At 30.0% G+C, this 19,996-nt stretch overlaps 1 protein-coding gene across 4 annotated transcripts in view; it reads right to left on the minus strand.

Moving 5' to 3' along the window:
* Positions 1 to 2,092: 2,092 nt before the first annotated feature.
* Positions 2,093 to 19,996, minus strand: part of LOC135123982 (uncharacterized protein) — a 31,707-nt gene continuing 13,803 nt past the window's right edge. For all 4 annotated transcript variants that reach the window (XM_064048854.1, XM_064048870.1, XM_064048846.1 and 1 more), the window contains exons 2-5: positions 9,460 to 9,651; positions 2,936 to 3,179; positions 2,418 to 2,763; positions 2,093 to 2,364 (exon numbers count right to left, since the gene is read on the minus strand). In XM_064048854.1, the coding sequence (XP_063904924.1) occupies positions 2,175 to 2,364; positions 2,418 to 2,763; positions 2,936 to 3,179; positions 9,460 to 9,645 (966 nt within the window). In that variant the 5' untranslated portion in view covers positions 9,646 to 9,651 and the 3' untranslated portion in view covers positions 2,093 to 2,174. The remainder of the gene's footprint in view (positions 2,365 to 2,417; positions 2,764 to 2,935; positions 3,180 to 9,459; positions 9,652 to 19,996) is intronic.

A 19,996-nucleotide genomic window follows, 5' to 3' on the forward strand; every position in this document is an offset into this window, starting at 1 on the left:
GTTTTAAAATGTTACTGTTATTTTTAGTATTCCGCTGCACCAATCCAAGTTGATATACGTGTCCTTGCAAAAATGTTGATGACGTCATACGTCATCACAAAATTGTGTTAAGAAAAAACTTAATTCGAAAATGCTGGATATGTTTCATTGTAACTACTGTAGGTGCAAGGGAAGTTCTGTCGAACAATTTTCGACCAATTGTTTCTTTTTTTTTCATATTCAAGGTAGGTTATAGATCTTGATTTCAAAAATATAGGGTGTTTAGGGTCACGGGGCAATATTTTCGAAATATTCGCAATGAAATGCAAATTTTTTGGAATTTTCAAAAATTGCGATATTTCAATTGCTGATTCTGGAAAACCGGTTGGAGTTAAAAATAAAATTCGCAAAATCAAATCTTATAATTTTTTGAAAAATCTGGATTTATTTACATTCGATCAATTTTTAGATAAATTAGAATTTTTCGTTTTTCCTTTGTCTTCAATTTTAAATTTTCCATATCACAATTTTTCGTTTTTTCGCTTTCTTTCATTTTCAGTTTTTCAATTTTTCGATATTTCAGTCTCTCGTTTTTAATTTTTCGTTTCCTCAATTTTTCAAGTTCTCAATTTTTGTTTTTCATATTCTCGATTGTTTTTATTTTCATTTTCTCGATTTAAAATCACTGTTTTTCCTTTTTACAATTCCTTTATTTTTTCAATACATATTTCTTCGATTTTATAATTTTAAAATTGAATAATTAGAAATTGAAAACTCCTGATATTCTTTCTTCAGAGCCAATAAAAGTAATCTTAGATTCTACCGCGTATTAAAATAGATTTCAATTCACATTTTACAGTAAATAAAATAAGTCAGTGAAATGGAGACATGAAGTGGGCGGAGTTGAGTTTAGGTTTTTCTAAAAAGTCTTATAATTAAGCAGTAGTCCCGTACACCTACCCGCTTTTCATTCCAGTGACTACTCTTAATGTTATTCAATTTTATTTTGGAAAGTACTAGCCCCACCAACCCACCCTCTATTTTCTGTGATTTGCCAAAATTAGTCTTATCTTAGCATATATTAGGCCCGCCCACCCACCTTCTCTCTTCTTAGAGGGTGTGTGATTTGCCAAAATCAGTTTTATCAGGCAAGTACTCGCAAAAAAAATAAAAATTGAAAAATTGCAAATCGAAAAATTGAGAAACGAAAAACTGAGACGTCATACGTCATCACAAAATTGTGTTACGAAAAAACTTAATGCGAAAATGCTGGATATGTTTCATTGTACTTTAGGTGCAAGGGAAGTTCTGTCGAAACAATTTTCGACCAATTGTTTCTTTTTTTTTCATATTCAAGGTTATAGATCTTGCCGTCCCGATTCCAAAAATATAGGGTGTTTAGGGTCAGGGGGCAATATTTTCGAAATATTCGGAGTGAAATGCAAATTTTTTGGAATTTTTAAAAATTGCGATATTTCAATTGCTGATTGTGGAAAACCGGTTGAAATTAAAAATAAAATTCGCAAAATCAAATCTTATAATTTTTTGAAAAATCTGGATTTATTTACATTCGATCAATTTTTAGATGTTAGATTTTTTCGTTTTTCCTTTTTCTTCAATTTTCAATTTTCCATATCACAATCTTCATTCCAATGATTACTCTTCATATTATTCAATCTTATCTTGGCAAGTACTAGCCTCGCCCACCAACCCCCTTTTTTGTTTGAGGGTCAATTTGTCAAAATTAGTTTTATCTTAGTATGTACTAGGCCCACCCACCCGCCCTCTATCTTCTTAGAGGGTATGTGATTTCCCAAAATCTGTCTTATCAGTAAGCACTAACAAAAAAATTAAAAATTGAAAAATTGCAAATCGAAAAATTGAAAAATCCAAAAAGTGAGAAATTAAAAAATGAAAACTCGAGAAATTGCAAAATCTGAAAACTGAAACATCCAAAAATTGGAAAATCGACAAACTGAAAAATTTTAAAATGCAAAAACAAAAAAAAAATAAAAATTGAAAAATTGCAAATCAAAAAAAGTTCTGTCGAAATAATCTTCGACCAATTTTTTTATTCCTTGTAGAGTTGAGGGAAAAAGAAAGACAACCACGCTTCTACTGGCATAACATAGTCATATTTACACAGTATTAATAAAATGATATATACAACATATCCTACCCTACAACAAAAACAACTACACAATAATCGACTTAATAAAATGAACCGGTTTCCACTGCTTCATCGGCGTTAAATCGTAGCTCTGCTTCGGTGTCCCCGTCGTGACCGCCACATCCAGCACCCTCAGGGAATGTTTCGACAGAACGACGGGCTGATACTCAATACACCCTCCCATATCCACAGAAATCTCGCCCTCTCCCTCGTTCCTGTAAAAAACCACAACTCAGCACAAATCCATCAACTTTTTCAACACTCTTACGTTTTAAGTCTCGGCGAAACGAACATCATCTCCGGGGTGACCCTCGCCAAGTTGAGCGTCACTACTTTGATCCCAGCGGGCTCCAGCTCCTTCCGAAGAGCGTTACTGGCGCCCTCTACGGCATACCTACTTGCCGTATAGGCAACCAAGCCTGCCTCTTCACCATGCGACACCCCAAAATTGACCAAGCGGCCTGAAGCGCTCCGCAGGAACCCTTGGAACGTCCGCGCCGTGCGCAGTACCCCCACGACGTTCGTTTTCAGGATAGCGTCCCAATGGGCGATGTCCTGCTGGTCGAGGCGGCCGCGGTACGACAAACCGCTGGTATTAATGACGGCCCAAATGCCTACAATCGATACAAAAATGAGTGACAAGTATTGATGGTTAATTTCAAAGGGGGAGTGTTTATTTGTGTTGACACACCTAACACATTTATCCAGATTTACCACAGCACGTGTGCGTATCGAGTGAATCGAAGGCCGGTCGTTTTTCACTTTTGGGTTAATAATTGAGCTTACCGTCCTCGCCCGCTGGTAAATGGGCCCTAATTATGTCCACGGCCTCGTGTAACAAGTCTTCTCGGGTTACGTCCAGGGGTAGGGCTACTAGGGCGCCGTGACAAGGGCCTACTAAGCTCTCCCTGTACTTCTGCCAAGCCCTTATGATTCTGGAGGAGACGGAGTCGTCGGGGGAGCCCGAGGAGGCGCCGTCTTTGAGGCCGGCGAAGACGCGGAAGCCTCGGTTGGCGAGGTGGATGGCGATCTGAAGATAACGGGTTTCGTATTTAGGGTTAAAAATACTGGTGTCGGGCTAAGAATTTACGGCTTTGAAGAACGAAGATTGGTCGTATAAATGCAAATAAACTAAACCCGTCCTGCACGAAGAAATAAAGTAAGTGCTTTGTGCGTCATATCCTGGCTCGGTCTCTTTATCAAACGTATCTAAAGCGTCCGACGCTACAAAGCTTTGCAAAAGTTAAACAACAACGAACACAAAATATTCAACGGAATTTCTCTTCTACAAACATACACTGGTGATAGACTAAATATTTGGTTGTTTGTGTATCACAATAAAACGGCTGCCACAATTTTTTTTTATTTATTTAAAGTAGCCTTAAAGTTTATTCTGTTTTACATTATATTATTAATATTGAAAAGATCTATAAAGTTCACAAATATACGGAGTGATTACGCTAAGATGTCAGAGTAGCTGGCAACCCAATATACACGCTACATGTCACTTATTACCAGCTGTGTATTTCGTGTTGCCTACCTATCTCAGAATCGGCCAAATCACGCTCTATTTCAGAGCAAAAATACGCATTTATTGTGGACTATGGCACAAATTCTAATCCTCAGTCTAATAGAATTCATACAGTTTGCAACTATGTATTTTCAAATATACAAGGTGTTCTGTTTCAAGCTATAGTAGTTCCGGTGTTTTAAGTTTCATGTGTTTACATATTGAAACAAAAAGAATTTTTTGATTTTTGAATTTTTCGATATTTATTTATTTTCAGGATTTTTCGATTTTTAAAATTTTTCGACTGTTCCTTTTTCAACATCTCAGTTTTGGGAATTGATGTTTCGATTGCTTGACCCTTCGACTTTTCGACTTAAAAAAATTACATTTTTCCATTGTTCACCTGCTGGATTTTAAAACTTTTTCATTTATTCGCTTTTTCGAATGTTTATTTTTCAATTTCTCCATTTTTGATTTTTAAATTTTCCATCTTTCAGTGTTACACTTTTTCAAAATTTTCAATTTCCCTTTTTTGCGACTTTTCAGGTTTTCAATTTTCGATTTTTTGATATTTCGATTTCTCGATTTTTCAATTTTTCGATTCCCCGATTTTTCGATTTTTGAGTTCTTCGATATTTTTATTTTCAGGATTTTTCAAATTTTAAAATTTTCCAACTGTTTCTTTTTTCAACATCTCAGTTTAGAGAATTTTTGATGTTCGATTGCTTGATTCTTCGATTTTCGACTTAAAAAAATTACATTTCCATTGTTCAACTGCTGGATTTTAAAACTTTTTCATTTATTCGATTTTTTGAATTTTAACTTTTCAATTTCTTCATATTTGATTTTTAAATTTTCGATCTTTCAGTGTTACACTTTTTCAAAATTTTCAATTTCCCTTTTTTGCGACTTTTCAGGTTTTCAATTTTCGATTTTTCGATATTTCGATTTCTCTATTTTTCAATTTTTCGATTCCCCGATTTTTCGATTTTTGAGCTCTTCGATATTTATTTATTTTCAGGGTTTTCCGAATTTTAAAATTTTTCGACTTTTCAGTTTTTCAACATCTCAGTTTTGGGAATTTTTGATGTTTCGATTGCTTGATTCTTCGATTTTCGACTTAAAAAAATTACATTTTTCCATCGTTCAACTGTTGGATTTTAAAACTTTTTCATTTATTCGATTTTTTTAATTTTAATTTTTCGATTTCTCCATATTTGATTTTTAAATTGTCGATCTTTCAGTGTTACACTTTTTCAAAATTTTCAGTTTCCCTTTTTTGCGACTTTTCAGGTTTTCAATTTTTGATTTTTTGGTGTTTCGATTTCTCGATTTTTCAATTTTTCGATTCCCCGATTTTTCGATTTTTGAGTTCTTCGGTATTTATTTATTTTCACGATTTTTCGATTTTTAAAATTTTTCGACTTCATTTTTTTAACATCTCAGTTTTGGGAATTTCATATGTTTCGATTGCTTGATTCGTCGATTTTTGACTTAAAAAAATACATTTTTCCATTGTTCAACTGCCGGATGTTAAAACTTTTTCATTTATTTGATTTTTTTAATTTTAGTTTTTCAATTTCTCCATATTTGATTTTTAAATTTTCGATCTTTCAGTGTTACACTTTTTCAAAATTTTCAATTTCCCTTTTTTGCGACTTTTCAGGTTTCAATTTTCGATTTTTTGATGTTTCGATTTCTCGATTTTTCAATTTTTCGATTTTTGAGTTCTTCGATACATATTTATTTATTTTCAGGATTTTTCTAATTTTAAAATTTTTCGACTGTTCCTTTTTCAACATCTCAGTTTTGGGAATTTTTGATGTTTGATTGCTTGATCCTTCGATTTTTCGACTTAAAAAAATTACATTTTTCCATTGTTCGACTGCTGGATTTTAAAACTTTTTCATTTATTCGATTTTTTGAATTTTAATTTTTCGATTTCTCCATATTTGATTTTGAAATTTTCGATTTTTCAGTGTTACACTTTTTCAAAATTTTCAATTTCCTCTTTTTGCGACTTTTCAGGTTTTCAATTTTCGATTTTTTGATATTTCGATTTCTCGATTTTTCAATTTTTCGATTCCCCGATTTTTCGATTTTTGAGTTCTTCGATATTTATTTATTTTCAGGATTTTTCGAATTTTAAAATTTTCCGACTGTTTCTTTTTTCAACATCTCAGTTTAGGGAATTTTTGATGTTCGATTGCTCGATTCTTCGATTTTTCGACTTAAAAAAATTACATTTCTCCATTGTTCAACTGCTGGATTTTAAAACTTTTTCATTTATTCGATTTTTTGAATTTTAACTTTTCAATTTCTTCATATTTGATTTTTAAATTTTCCATCTTTCAGTGTTACACGTTTTCAAAATTTTCAATTTCCTTTTTTTGCGACTTTTAAGGTTTTCAATTTTCGATTTTTTGATATTTTGATTTCTCGATTTTTCAATTTTTCGATTCCTCGATTTTTCGATTTTTGAGTTCTTCGATATTTATTTATTTTCAGGATTTTTCGAATTTTAAAATTTTTCGACTGTTCCTTTTTCAATATCTCAGTTTAGGGAATTTTTGATATTTCGATTGCTTGATCCTTCGATTTTTCGACTTAAAAAAATACATGTTTCCATTGTTCAACTGCTGGATTTTAAAACATTTTCATTTATTCGATTTTTTGAATTTTAATTTTTCGATTTCTCCATATTTGATTTTTAAATTTTCGATCTTTCAGTGTTACACTTTTTCAAAATTTTCGATTTCCCTTTTTTGCGACTTTTCAGGTTTTCAATTTTTGATTTTTTGATTTTTCGATTTCCCGATTTTTCAATTTTTCGATTCCCCGATTTTTCGATTTTTGAGTTCTTCGATATTTATTTATTTTCAGGATTTTTCGAATTTTAAAATTTTTCGACTGTTCCTTTTTTCAACATTTCAGTTTTGGGAATTTTTGATGTATCGATTGCTTGATTCTTCGATTTTCCACTTAAAAAAATTACATTTCCATTGTTCAACTGCTGGATTTTAAAACTTTTTCATTTATTCGATTTTTTTAATTTTTATTTTTCAATTTCTCCATATTTGAATTTTAAATTTTCCATCTTTCAGTGTTACACTTTTTCAAAATTTTCAATTTCCTTTTTTTGCGACTTTTCAGGTTTTAAATTTTCGATTTTTTGATGTTTCGATTTCTCGATTTTTCAATTTTTCGATTCCCCGATTTTTCGATTTTTGAGTTCTTCGATATTTTATTTTCAGGATTTTTCAAATTTTAAAATTTTTCGACTGTTCCTTTTTTCAACATCTCAGTTTTGGGAATTTTTGATGTATCGATTGCTTGATTCTTCGATTTTCCACTTAAAAAAATTACATTTCCATTGTTCAACTGCTGGATTTTAAAACTTTTTCATTTATTCGATTTTTTGAATTTTAATTTTTCAATTTCCCCATATTTGATTTTTAAACTTTCGATCTTTCAGTGTTACACTTTCTCAAAATTTTCGATTTCCCTTTTTTGCGACTTTTCAGGTGTTCAATTTTCGATTTTTTGATGTTTCGATTTCTCGATTTTTCAGTTTTTCGATTCCCGGATTTTTCGATTTTTGAGTTCTTCGATATTTATTTATTTTCAGGATTTTTCAAATTTTTAAATTTTTCGACTGTTCCTTTTTTCATCATCTCAATTTTGAGAATTTTTGATGTTTCGATTGCTTGATCCTTCGATTTTTCGACTTGAAAAAATTACATGTTTCATGTTTCCATTGTTCAACTGCTGGATTTTGAAACTTTTTCAATTATTCGATTTTTTGAATTTTGGTTTTTCAATTTCTCCATATTTGATTTTTAAATTTTCGATCTGTCAGTGTTACACTTTTTCTAAATTTTCAATGCAAAATACTTATTTCTTTACAAGAAATTAAAAACATGTTTTTAAGTATCGTGTTGTTCAAGGAATACTACGTGAATTTTTTTATTCCTACAAACTTGTTTAAAATGGTAAACTTTTGTAGACAAATATGGATCTTGCAATTAAGCCCCGCCCCTCGATCTGACAACGAATGAAAAATTCATCACAATTGAGAACTGACATCGGGGCGGGTATGGGTGGGGCCTAATCTTTGATTTTATTTTTTTCTTAATATACTTACATAGTTTCTTTGAACAACACGATACTCAAAAACATGTTTTTATTTCTTGTAGAAAAATAACGTTTTTGCAATTAAGCTCCACCCTCTTGGCTCACGATGAATAAGAAAAATCATCAGAATTGAGATAGGGTGGGTGGGCGGGGCTTATATTTTGCCTTTGTTTCTTAATATATATAGCCATCTTTTCATAACAAGAAACTTAAAACATGGTTAAAATGGTACATTTTTGCAAGGAAATATGGAGTTTGCAATTATGGGGCGGAGCCTAATTGCAAAATCGATATTTCTTCATACAAATTTTCCATTTTAAACATGTTTTAAGTTTGATGATGTGAAAAGAAGCCTACACATTTTGAAACAAATTGGCAAAATGTAAGCCCGCCCACCCGCCCTATCTCAATTGTGATGATTTTTTTATTCACCGTGAATCAAGAGGGCGGAGCTTAACTGCAAAATACTTATTTCTTAAAAACATGTTTTTAATTTCTTGTCAAGAAATAAGTATTTTGCAGTTAAGCTCCGCCCTTTTGATTCACGGTGAATAAAAAAAATCTTCACAAATGAGATAGGGCGGGTGGGTGGGGCTTATATTTTGCCTTGTTTCTTAATATACGTAGTTCTTTTCAGAACAAGAAACTTAAAACATGTATAAAATGGTAAATTCTTGTAGCCAAGTATGGATTTTGCAATTAAGCTCCGCCCCTCGAGCTGACAACGAATGAGAAATTCATCACAATTGAGAATTGAGATCGGGGCAGGTCTGGATTGGGCCTAATCTTTGCCTTTATTTTTTTCGTAATATACTTACATAATATTCTTTGAACAACATGATACTCAAAAACATGTTTTTAATTTCTCGTACAGACATAAGGATTTTGCAGTTAAGCTTCGCCCTCTTGGCTCACGATGAATAAAAAAAATCATCAGAATTGAGATAGGGTGGGTGGGCGGGGCTTATATTTTACCTTTTTTTTTTTTAATATATGTAGCCATCTTTTCACAACAAGAAACTTAAAACATGTCTAAAATGATAAATTTTTGTAGTAATCAACTTAAATCCTCCACTTTTCTTCTACAACCCCTTTAAATACTTTAAATCTTCTAGGAGATATTTCAAATAATTTTCATTCTTAATTTTATAAAAATGTAGGGGTTTTTGTTTTATTTTTTTCTCACTTGCAAGCTCGATACTTTAAAACTGGTGAACTAAATAAACTCAATGACCCGATTTTTTCAGAGTTGATGGATCACTTTCTTTTGAAATGTTGTGAATCAACGTTGTGTAATTTTTTTCCAAAGAAGATTTGAGTTCAAAAAGAAAAGAAAAACAAAAATCCTCTAGAGAACCACTTTTTGTCTAAAGCATTTTCTCTTTCGTATAACCAAAATACAAACTTGTTTCTGCTTGTAAGCGAGCATCTTCTTCACCGTCCACCGGTTCTAGTCTAAAGACCTTGATTTAATGACTTTTTAACTATCACCAACGACATGTAGAAATAAAAAAAATTACATACTTTGTACTTCTTCGTCAAGAACTAAATTTAAAGCATCAGAATTTTGAAATCGATCGAATTCCGACCCGTCCACTTCACCGTTAAACCGCGGCTAAATTTAACGCTCAACCACTCCACTCGCTCAAGTAAAACGCGTATTTACCTGCAATCCAACGCAGTTGTCGGCACAGGTCACCAAAACCGCCTTTCCGCCTCCCGGCGAACTTCCGGGGGCTTCCGGTCCGTTACTCGCCCGGATTTTGCACAGTAAGTACACCAACAAAGCTCCGGCGGTCGAAAAAAGCGCCACTAGCTGTAGAGCCAGCACTAAAGCTGTTTGTTCGTCCATGCTAACCTGGAAAAAAAAATAGCGAAATTGAGCGAACAGCCTTGACCAGTTCGACGTGTCAAATTCGAAGGCAACGTTTTAATTGGGGTAATTGATAGTAATAGCACGAGCGAGTTTTATGATTATGGTAGGATTATTGCTGGTAATGAGAGGCGGATTTCTGCAATTTGTCGCTGAGAGAAGGTGCTGAGAGGTGTTACGTAAGGATGGATTTCCTTACGGTCGAGTTTCGATAATGATTATTCCAATGATAATGAGATTACATGTAGGCAGGTGCAGCTTTCTAATTTTTTTTTGTGAAGATATTAACACGGATCGGTTATCTAAAAATAGAAATATCAGAAAAACGAGACGGACGAGTCGAGAGGTGATAGTGGATTTGTTTTATCGGGTTTTTGCGGGCGGCTGGAGCAAGTAAATACACCAGGAAGTCAACCTTCATTTCGGTTTCTCTTAATGGAATTAAGAGAAAGACGGCAGTGTTGATATTGACAACAATTGTTGGTTTACATTTTCTGGTTTATTTATAATGAATAGCCGGTGAATAATATCTGGCCTGAAATGACAGAAAGTTAGCAGGAAGCGGATTAAAGATAGAAGTTAGTTAATGTTGCTAAGAACAGAATAAAAACCTTGCATGAAATTCCCTGGATGGCGAAATTTATTTAATAATTTACCCATTTACTCTAGATCAGTCATTTACAATGTTTAAATATGATAAATGATAATAAGTGTTAATATACCATAACTAAACTGAAAACACGAGGTTATTAAAAACAACTCAATTTGTTCAAACATTGTTAGAATGAATAAATACCCAACTTGTACATAATAAATAAGTATTTTCGTTTTTTGATAAATTAAAGTCCGTCAAAATTGTTAGATTCTCGACTCATCACGTGACGTCGACGAATGTTTTCAAATAAAGAAATGGATATTTTCAACGATTTTCGTACATCAGCCACCCAGTACAAATATGGGTTGATTATGACCAGGTCAGGTCAGGTTGTTTTGAATCTTCGTCGTGTTCGGACGTGAATTTTGTACTGTTATTATCTACAGGGTGTTCAAAAAATGGCATACCAACTCAAAGGTAGTGAAAACCCAGCGGCGTAAATAAGAAATCCGAAAAATCGAAAACAGAAAGAATAGAAAAAACTTCCGAAAAGTCAAAAAATCGAAAATTCAAAAATTGAAAAATCGACGAATAGAAAATCAAAAAATCGAAAAGTAACAAAAATCAAAAATCGAAAATTCGAAAAATAAAAAATTCGTAATTTGAGATTTCGAAAAATCTAAAAATCCAAGTATCGAGATCTAGACAAAACGAAAATTTTGAAATTTTGGAAAATTGAAAAATCAAAATGTGGAAATTTTGAAACAGAATTTCGATTTCTCTAAAAAATAAATTACTAAAAATTCAAATATCGAAAATTCGAAACTTTGGTGAATCAAATATTGGAAAAAACGAAAATCCGAGAAATCGGAAAACCGAAAATTCGAAATCGAAAATCTCAAAATCTAAAATCGAAAAACCGAAAAATCGAAAAATTTTCCGGAAAGTTAAAAAATCGAAAATTGAAAATCGAAAAATCGGAGGATTAGAGAAATCAAAAAATCGAAAGTAAAAATAAATGAAAAAACGAAAAACTGATGAATGGAAAAATTGGAAAAGTTCAAAAACTGAATTCCAATATCGAAAAATCGAAAAGCGAAAAAATTAAAAAGTCTAAAAAATTGAAGAATAGAAAAACTGAAAATTCAAAACATCAAAAATCGAAAATTCGAAAAATTGACATTTTGAAAAATCGAAGCATTGAAAAACTGAAGAATGGAAAAATCGGAATAGCGAAAATTCGAAAATCCAAAAATCAAAAATCGCAAAAGCGAAAAATTGATAAATTGAGATTTCGAAAATCTAAAAATCCAAGAATCGAGATATAGACAAAACGAAAATTTTGAACTTTTGGAAAATTGAAAAATCGAAATGTCGAAGTTTTGCAACATCGAGAAATCGAAAACGAAACAAAATAAATTATTAAAAATTCAAATATCGAAAATTCGAAACTTTGGTGAATCAAATATTCGAAAAATCAAAAATCCGTGAAATCGGAAAACCGGAAATTTGAAATCGAAAATCTCAAAATCTAAAATCGAAAAACCGAAAAATCGAAAATAGAAAAAATGGAAACGTTTTCCGGAAAGTTAAAAATCGAAAATTGAAAAATCGAAAACGGAGGACTAGAGAAATAAAAAAATTGAAAGTAAAAATAAATGAAAAATCGAAAAACTGAAGAATGGAAAAATTCGATAAAAGTTCAGAGTGAATTCGAATATCGAGAAATCGAAAAGCAAAAAAATTGAAAAGTCTAAAAAAAATTAAAAATTGAAAATTAAAAAATCGAAACTCGAAAATTCGAAAAATTCAAGAATTGAAAAATCGAAAAATCGAGAAATCAGAAAACCGAAAAATCAAAAATTCGTAAATTAAGATTTCGAAAATCTAAAAATACAAGAATCGAGATACAGACAAAACGAAATACAAAACTTCTAAAATCGAAAAACTGAAATTGCAAAAATTCAAATATCGAAAATTTGAAAATTCGATAAATGGAAAGATCGAAATTTTGAAGCATCGAGAAAACCGAAAATTTGAAATCGAAACTCTAAAAATCGAAAATTAAAAAATCGAAAAATCGAGGACTAGACAAATGAAAAAATCGAAAGTAAAATTAAGATTTCGAAAATCTAAAAATACAAGAATCGAGATACAGACAAAACGAAATACAAAACTTCTAAAATCGAAAAACTGAAATTGCAAAAATTCAAATATCGAAAATTTGAAAATTCGATAAATGGAAAGATCGAAATTTTGAAGCATCGAGAAAACCGAAAATTTGAAATCGAAACTCTAAAAATCGAAAATTAAAAAATCGAAAAATCGAGGACTAGACAAATGAAAAAATCGAAAGTAAAATTAAACGAAAAATCTAAAAACTGAAGAATAAAAAAATCTTCCGAAAAGTCAAAAAATCGAAAATTCAAAAATCGAAAAATCGACGACTAGAAAATCAAAAAATCGAAAAGTAAAACAAATAAAAAAAAATTGAAAAAATTCGAAAAAGTAAAAAATTTAAGTCTAAAAAATTGAAGAATAGAAAAATTTTAAATTAAAAACATCAAAAATCGAAAATTCGAAAAATCGACAATTTGAAAAATCGAAGAATTGAAAAACTGAAGAATGGAGAAATCGGAATAGCGAAAATTCGAAAATCTAAAAACCAAAAATCGAAAAACCGAAAAATCAAAAACTCGTAAATTGAGATTTCGAAAAATCTAAAAATCCAAAAATGGAGATATAGCCAAAACGAAAATTTTGAAATTTTGGAAAATTGAAAAATCGAAATGTGGAAATTAAGAGACATCGAGAAATCGAAAACGAAACAAAATAAATTATTAAAAATTCAAATATCGAAAATTCGAAACTTTGGTGAATCAAATATTCGAAAAAACGAAAATCCGAGAAATCGGAAAACCGAAAATTTGAAATCGAAAATCTCAAAATCTAAAATCGAAAAACCGAACAATCGAAATAGAAAAAATCGAAAAATCTTGGGGAAAGCTAAAAAATCGAAAATTGAAAAATCGAAAAATCGAGGACTAGAGAAATAAAAAATCGAAAGCAAAAATAAATGAAAAATCGAAAATCTGAAGAATGGAAAAATTCGAAAAGTTGAAAAACTGAAAATTCGAATATCGAAAAATCGAAAAGCAAAAAAATCGGAAAATTAATGAAAATTCAAGAATAAAAAAAAATTTAAATCGAAAATTAATAAATCAAAACTCGAAAATTCGAAGAATCCAAGAATTAAAAATCAAAAATCGAGAAATCACAAAACCAAAAATTCGAAAATAAAAAATCGAAAAATCGAAAAATAAAAAATTCGTAAATTGAGATCTCGAAAATTCTAAAAATCCAAGAATCGAGATATAGACAAAACGAAATACAAAAGTCATAAACTTGAAACTTATAAAATCGAAAAACTGAAATTGAAAAAATTTAAATATCGAAAATTTGAAAATTCGATAAATGGAAGGATCGAAATTTTGAAGCATCGAGAAATCGAAAAGGAAACAAAATAAATTAAAAATTCAAATATCGAAAATTCGAAACTTCGGCGAATCAAATATTCGAAAAAACGGAAATCCGAGAAATCGGAAAACCGAAAATTTGAAATCGAAACTATAAAAATTGAAAATATAAAAAAATTGAAAAATCTTCCGAAAAATGAAAAAAAGAATGGAAAAATTAAAATCGAAAAGTTTAACAACTGAAAATTCGAATATCGAAAAATCGAAAAGCAAAAATTGAAAAATCGAAAATTCCAAAAATCAAAATCGAAAATTCGAAAACTAAGAATTGAAAAATTGAAAAATCCAGGCATCGGTAAACCAAAAATTCTAAAATCAAAAATCGAAAAACCGAAAAAGGAAATATTTGTAAACCGAGATTTCGAAAATACGAAAATCGAAGACCAAAAATTCTAAATCGAAATAGAAAAAATTCAAATATCGGAAATTTGAAAAATCGAAAATTCGAAATTTTGAAAAATTAAAAATCGAAAAACGAAGAAATCGAAAAGGAAACAAAAGATTGAAAATTCAAATATCGAAAATTCTAGACTTCGATTATTCAAATATTCCAAAAAACGAAAATCCGACTAATCAAAAAACCGAAAATTGGAAATGGCTATCTAAAAATCGAAAATCGAAAAATCCAGAAATCAACGAACCGAAAAATCAGCTTAAATATAAATATGTATATAGAAAAATTTTAAAATAGAGAAATGAATAAATTCTCAAAATTGAAGTGTTGAAAAAACCGAGAAGTCGAGAAATCGAAAATTCGAAAAATTAAATATTAAAAAATTAAAAAATGGCAAAATGGAAAAATGGAAACATGTAAAACTTAAAATCGAAAATTTGCGACATCAAAAGATCGAAAAATCGAAAGTCGAGAAGTCGAAAACTTAAAAATCGAAACAGGGAAATCTCTATAAATCGAGAAATCAAAAAATTGATAGAACTGAAAAATGGAATAATTTAAAATATGAAAAATCGAGAAATCGAGAAATCTAAATTTTAAAAAATCAAAACATTAAAGAATTGAAAATCTGAAAATCGAAAAATTGAGAAATCCAGAAGTCAAGAAATTGAAACATGGAATAAGTGAGAAATCATGAAGTAAAAAATCGAAATATCGAAAAATCTAAAAGTCGAGAACTCGAAAAATCGAAAATTTGAAAAATCGGCAAATTGAAAAATCCCAAAAATGAAATACTAAAGAACTGAATAACCGAAAAATTGAAAATCGAGAAATTGAAAAATCGAAAAACTGAAAAATTCAAAAGTTGGAAAATTGAAAACATGAAAAATGTAAACCTAAAATGTCGAAAAAAAAATCACAAGCAATTTTTATAATTTTGTAAAGATTCGTTTGTTAGCCTTCGACTAATTTTTAATATTCACAATCATTATATTTCGAAATAGTTGCACTCGATCCACCTTGTATAACCACATTAAAATCCACAGGCTCTCCCACTTTATTTCCTTACAAAAACGCGATCAAGTCGTTACGTACATAAAATAATTTTTTCCAGAAGCGTTACGTTTTATCGCATTTTCTTCCAAGACATTCACTCGTTGCCACCGGCACATAAAAGCGAAATTAACATTCACACCAGTTTTGCTCGGCTGGGTTACACATTATTTTCTCTCGCGTCTCATAATTTGAAAAACTTGGACGTTTTCTCCACGACTTCTCCCTTAATCAACCTAATCTATCTCAATCACCAGTCCCATGAAACGAACTCGACCGGACTTTTCTTCGCCAATTACACAAATTGCTCTTCAGCGATTCTTACACTCGACAATTTCCCTTTCGTCTCAATCGTGTCCATCCATCAACATCGATCCAAACAGCCCGGATCGCTTCATCAACAAATCCGGGGAAAAGCCACCCGTTCTCGATTTACGCAACGTAATTTGAGGTTAGCTAAACTGGTCAATTAAAAGTGAACGCACTTTATAATCACAGTCCGGACTTTCAGTAGCTCGCTGAAATTACACTCGATTTACCATCGTTGTGTAGTGGAATTCGTAGAGTGTGAATTTACCGGAAAATATACCGTTCTAGAGCTCAGGAACTAGCAAAAGAGGGTGTGTGTCAGCATTGAATGTCTCTCATAAATTATTAAAATGGTCTGCATTTTCTACGAGGAATGTTACATTTTATTTCTTTTTTTTATTTATTTATTTTTATTTTTTTGAAGTGTGGTTGCATAAGGAGTGCGGAAACTTTGCATGAATTCACGGCGCAATGTTCTACTTAGTTAATTTGAAAGTTGGAGTTAGATCATCAATGGGTGCACTGATTTGAATTGGAAATGTGTGTTTGGCAATATTTTTTAAATTATTTTGGCATTGGGAATGTTAGCGAATGTTTATGGACGTGACCCTGGTTCGACGCAATTTGCATCTTCGGGTCGAAAGCGATTTTAAATAACCTGTTAGCAATAACCGTTGGAACGGCATTTGGGTTTAATTATCATAATTTACGTCTGAAAGCTCCTGGATTTGTTGTGTTCGAAAGGTAGAAAGGTCACCGGGAATGACTTTATTGAAGTAACGAGTTCATTGCTTGGCCTTTTGTGGGCGGGAAAATTGACAAAATATTGGAGGCACGCGTTCAAGGTTCTAATTTACAATCGGGTTGGAAAAATGTCATCAACTCTTAAAAGCGCCAATTTAACGGTCTAACAAAATCCGTTAAAAAATATGGCTTGCAATAAAAAAATATATTCGCAATGTGCTAAAATAAATTTTCCCTTTCAAGCTAAAAATAATAGCGTTTACGGAATTTCGATATCTTTATCCGTTCACAACTGGGACATCTGTGTACACAAATATATGTATTTATAATTTTCTTTGCATTTTTTACTTCCCTAGACATCAAGATTTTTGGAAAAATTCAAATTGATTTTTCAAGTTTCGGTTTCTCAATTTTTCGATATCTTAGTTTCCGTATTTTTCGGTTTTTCGATTACCTACTCGATTTTTCCACTTATAGATTTTTCTATACGTTGATGTTCCCATTTCTCGATTTCTCAATTTTTCGGTTTCGGTTTTTTGACTTATCGACTTCTCGATTTTTTTTGATTTTTCAGTTTTTCGATTGTTCGACTTTTTGATTTGTCGATTTTCCAATTTTTCGATACCTCATTTTTCAGTTTTAAAATTTTTCGATATTTCAGTTTTTATTCAATTTTTCGAATTTATAACTTTTTTGTTTTTTCAGCTTTAATTTATTCAGTTTTTCAAATTGCGAATTTTAATTTTTTCATCTGTTTCGTTTCTTCAATTTTTCGATTTTGCAATTTTTCGTTTTAAAATTTCCCCAGTGACCATTTATTATTTATTCTACAGTTTTTCACTGCTTCAAATTTTCGATTTGCAATTTTTCGTCATAGTTTTTATTTTCTTCATTTTCACTAATTTTCGATTATTCAGTGTTTTTTTTTACTTTTTTTATGATTTTTTGGTTTTTCAATTTCAATTTTTCCAGTTTTTCGTTTCTTCAATTTTTCAAATTGCAGTTTTAAAATTTTTGAGTTTTTCTATTTTCCAACTTTTGGATGTTTCACTTTATAGATTTTGAAATTTTTCGATTTGCTCTTTCATGAGTTTTCAATTTTATTTTCAATACATATTTCATTTCTTCAATTTTTCGACTTTTTAAGTTTACATTTTTCAGATTTTCAATTTTCCCAACTTTGAATTTTTCAAACTTTGAATTTTTCAGTTTTTACGTTTTACAATTTTTCGTTTCAGTTGTTTAATTCTCTTTATTTTTACAAATTTTCGATTTTTCAGTGTTACGATTTTATCACTTTTTGTATTTTCAATTTCGAGATTTTCAATTTTTCATTTCTTCAAATTTTCGATTTGAAATTTTTCGTTTCAGATTTTTGATTTTCTTTGTATTTACAAATTTTCAACTTTTCAGTGTTCTGATTTTTATCATTTTTTGCTTTTTCAGTTTCAATTGTTCGAATTGCAATTTTTCAGTTTTTCGATATTTTAGTTTTTGTATTTTTCAGTTTTTCGATTACTCAATTTTTTTTTATTTGTTGATTTTCCAATTTTTCGATATCTCAGTTTTTCGATGTTGGTGATTTTTCAGTTTTTCGATTCTTCAATGTTTCTTCGATTTTCAGTTTTTCGAATGATTTCTTGATCAATTTTTCGAATCTTTAATTTTTTGATATGGTTTATGATTTTTCAGTTTTAAACTTTTTCGATTTTTCAGTTTTGTCAATTTTTCGATTTCTTGATTTAACGAAATTTTATTTGATTTTTCGATTTTTCGAATTTTCCATTTCTCGACTTTTCGGTTTTTCAGTATTTGAAGTTTTAATGTACATATTTCAGCTTTTATTCAATTTTTAATTCTTCAATTTTTCGAATTTATAACTTTTTTTATTATGCAACTTTGATTTTTTCAGTTTTCAAATTGCGATTTTTAATTTTTTTATCTTTTTGGAATGGTAATTTTTCAGTTTTTCGATTTTCTTCTAACTTTTGGATGTTTTACTTTTTAGATTTTGTAATTTTTCGATTTGCAATTTCATGAGTTTTAAATTTTTCAATTTTTAAATATTTCATTTCTTCAATTTTTCGAGTTTTCTAAGTTTACATTTTTCAGGTTTTCAATTTTCAACTTTCGAATTTTTCAGTTTTTACGTTTTACAATTTTTCGAATTGAATAATCAATTTTTCTAATTTATAATTTTTTTGTTTTTTAAACTTTAATTTTTTCATCTTTTTTGTTTCGTCAATTTTTCGCTTTTAAAAGTTTTCGATTTAAAATCTCCCCAGTTTTGACTTTTTATTTTTTCACTTTTTCGATTTTGAATTTTTCAATTATTATTCTTGGAGTTGTCATTTTAAACTTTTTGAGTTTTTCGATTTTCCAACTTTTAGATTAGAGCAATTTTTCGATTTTCATTTTCATGAGTTTTCAGTTTTTCGATTTGTATTTTTTCGTTTCAGTTTTTAATTTCTTGGTGTTTCAGTGTTCTGATTTTATGTTTCTTTTTATTTCAGTGTGCTATTTTTCAATTTTTTTGAGTTTTAAACTTTTCGCTTTTCACTTTCAGATTTTTCAGTTTCTCAACTTTTTAATTTTTCGTTTCTTCAATTTTTGATTTGCAATTTTTCTCGTTTCCATTTTAAATAATTATAATAAATAAACGTCATAGTAATTACGATTTTGAAAATTTTTCACTGTTCCAATTTTACGATAATAGGATTTTTCCGTTTTAATTGAAAAAGGGAAAAAGTGGATTTTGAAAGTTTTTCATTTAATTCTATTTTTAGATTTTAATTTTTCAATGTCTCGATATTTAATTTTTCAATTCGATTCGTTTTTACTTCTTTCCAATTTTTCAATTAACTGACTTTTTTCGATTTTTCGATTTTTCAATTTTTGCAATAAAAAAAGGAAAAATGGAAGAATTGTACAAATGAAAAATCAAAAATGAAAAAACGAAAAAGTACAAAATGAAAAGAAAACTTCGAAAAATTTAAAAGTTGGAAAATTGACTAATTGAAAAATCAAATTTAAAAAGTTGAACCTAAAAAATTGCGATGTAAAATTGGCAAAATGGAAATTAAAAATCGGGAAAATGAAAAATAAAAATCAAGAACTTGAAAAACCGTAAAATTATGAATCCGTAACATTGAAAAATGAAAAAATTGAAAATTAACGAAAATGAAAAACGGAAAATTGTGATATCAAAAAATTGTAAAATCGAAGAAAAAGGAAAAACCATAAATTGTGGTATCAAAAAATTGCTCGAAGGTAAATAATCCAGATTTTCAGAAAAATTGTAAGATTTGATTTTGCGAATTTTACTGTTGACTTAGTTACGCTCAGAAGGTAAAAATATTTCAATTTTTAGCTCAGAAACGAGCATATTACGAGACTGTTAAAAACGGACTCGACATGTAGTGCACTCACACTTTGACATAATGGGACCCGATTTTCATACTCTTGAAGATCTCTAGGGTCACTTAAACACTGCCGCATACTTAATACTTTAACCACGTTGTATTTAACCCAAGAATTTTAACTCTCACTGTTTCTAACGTTATCCTTATCACTCAACTAAGTGAAACCTGGCAAACGTAATGTAAACAGAACATTAAAACAATCCACGGCGGCTATTTTAAATTTAAAGTTAAAAATTAGCATTTTCGGCCACATCCATACCTAAAAATTTATTATCAC

Source organism: Zophobas morio, unplaced genomic scaffold, assembly GCF_036711695.1.
Source record: "Zophobas morio isolate AGI-343-1 ecotype UQ-CSIRO unplaced genomic scaffold, CSIRO_AGI_Zmor_V1 ptg000002l, whole genome shotgun sequence".
Lineage (NCBI taxonomy): Eukaryota > Metazoa > Arthropoda > Insecta > Coleoptera > Tenebrionidae > Zophobas > Zophobas morio.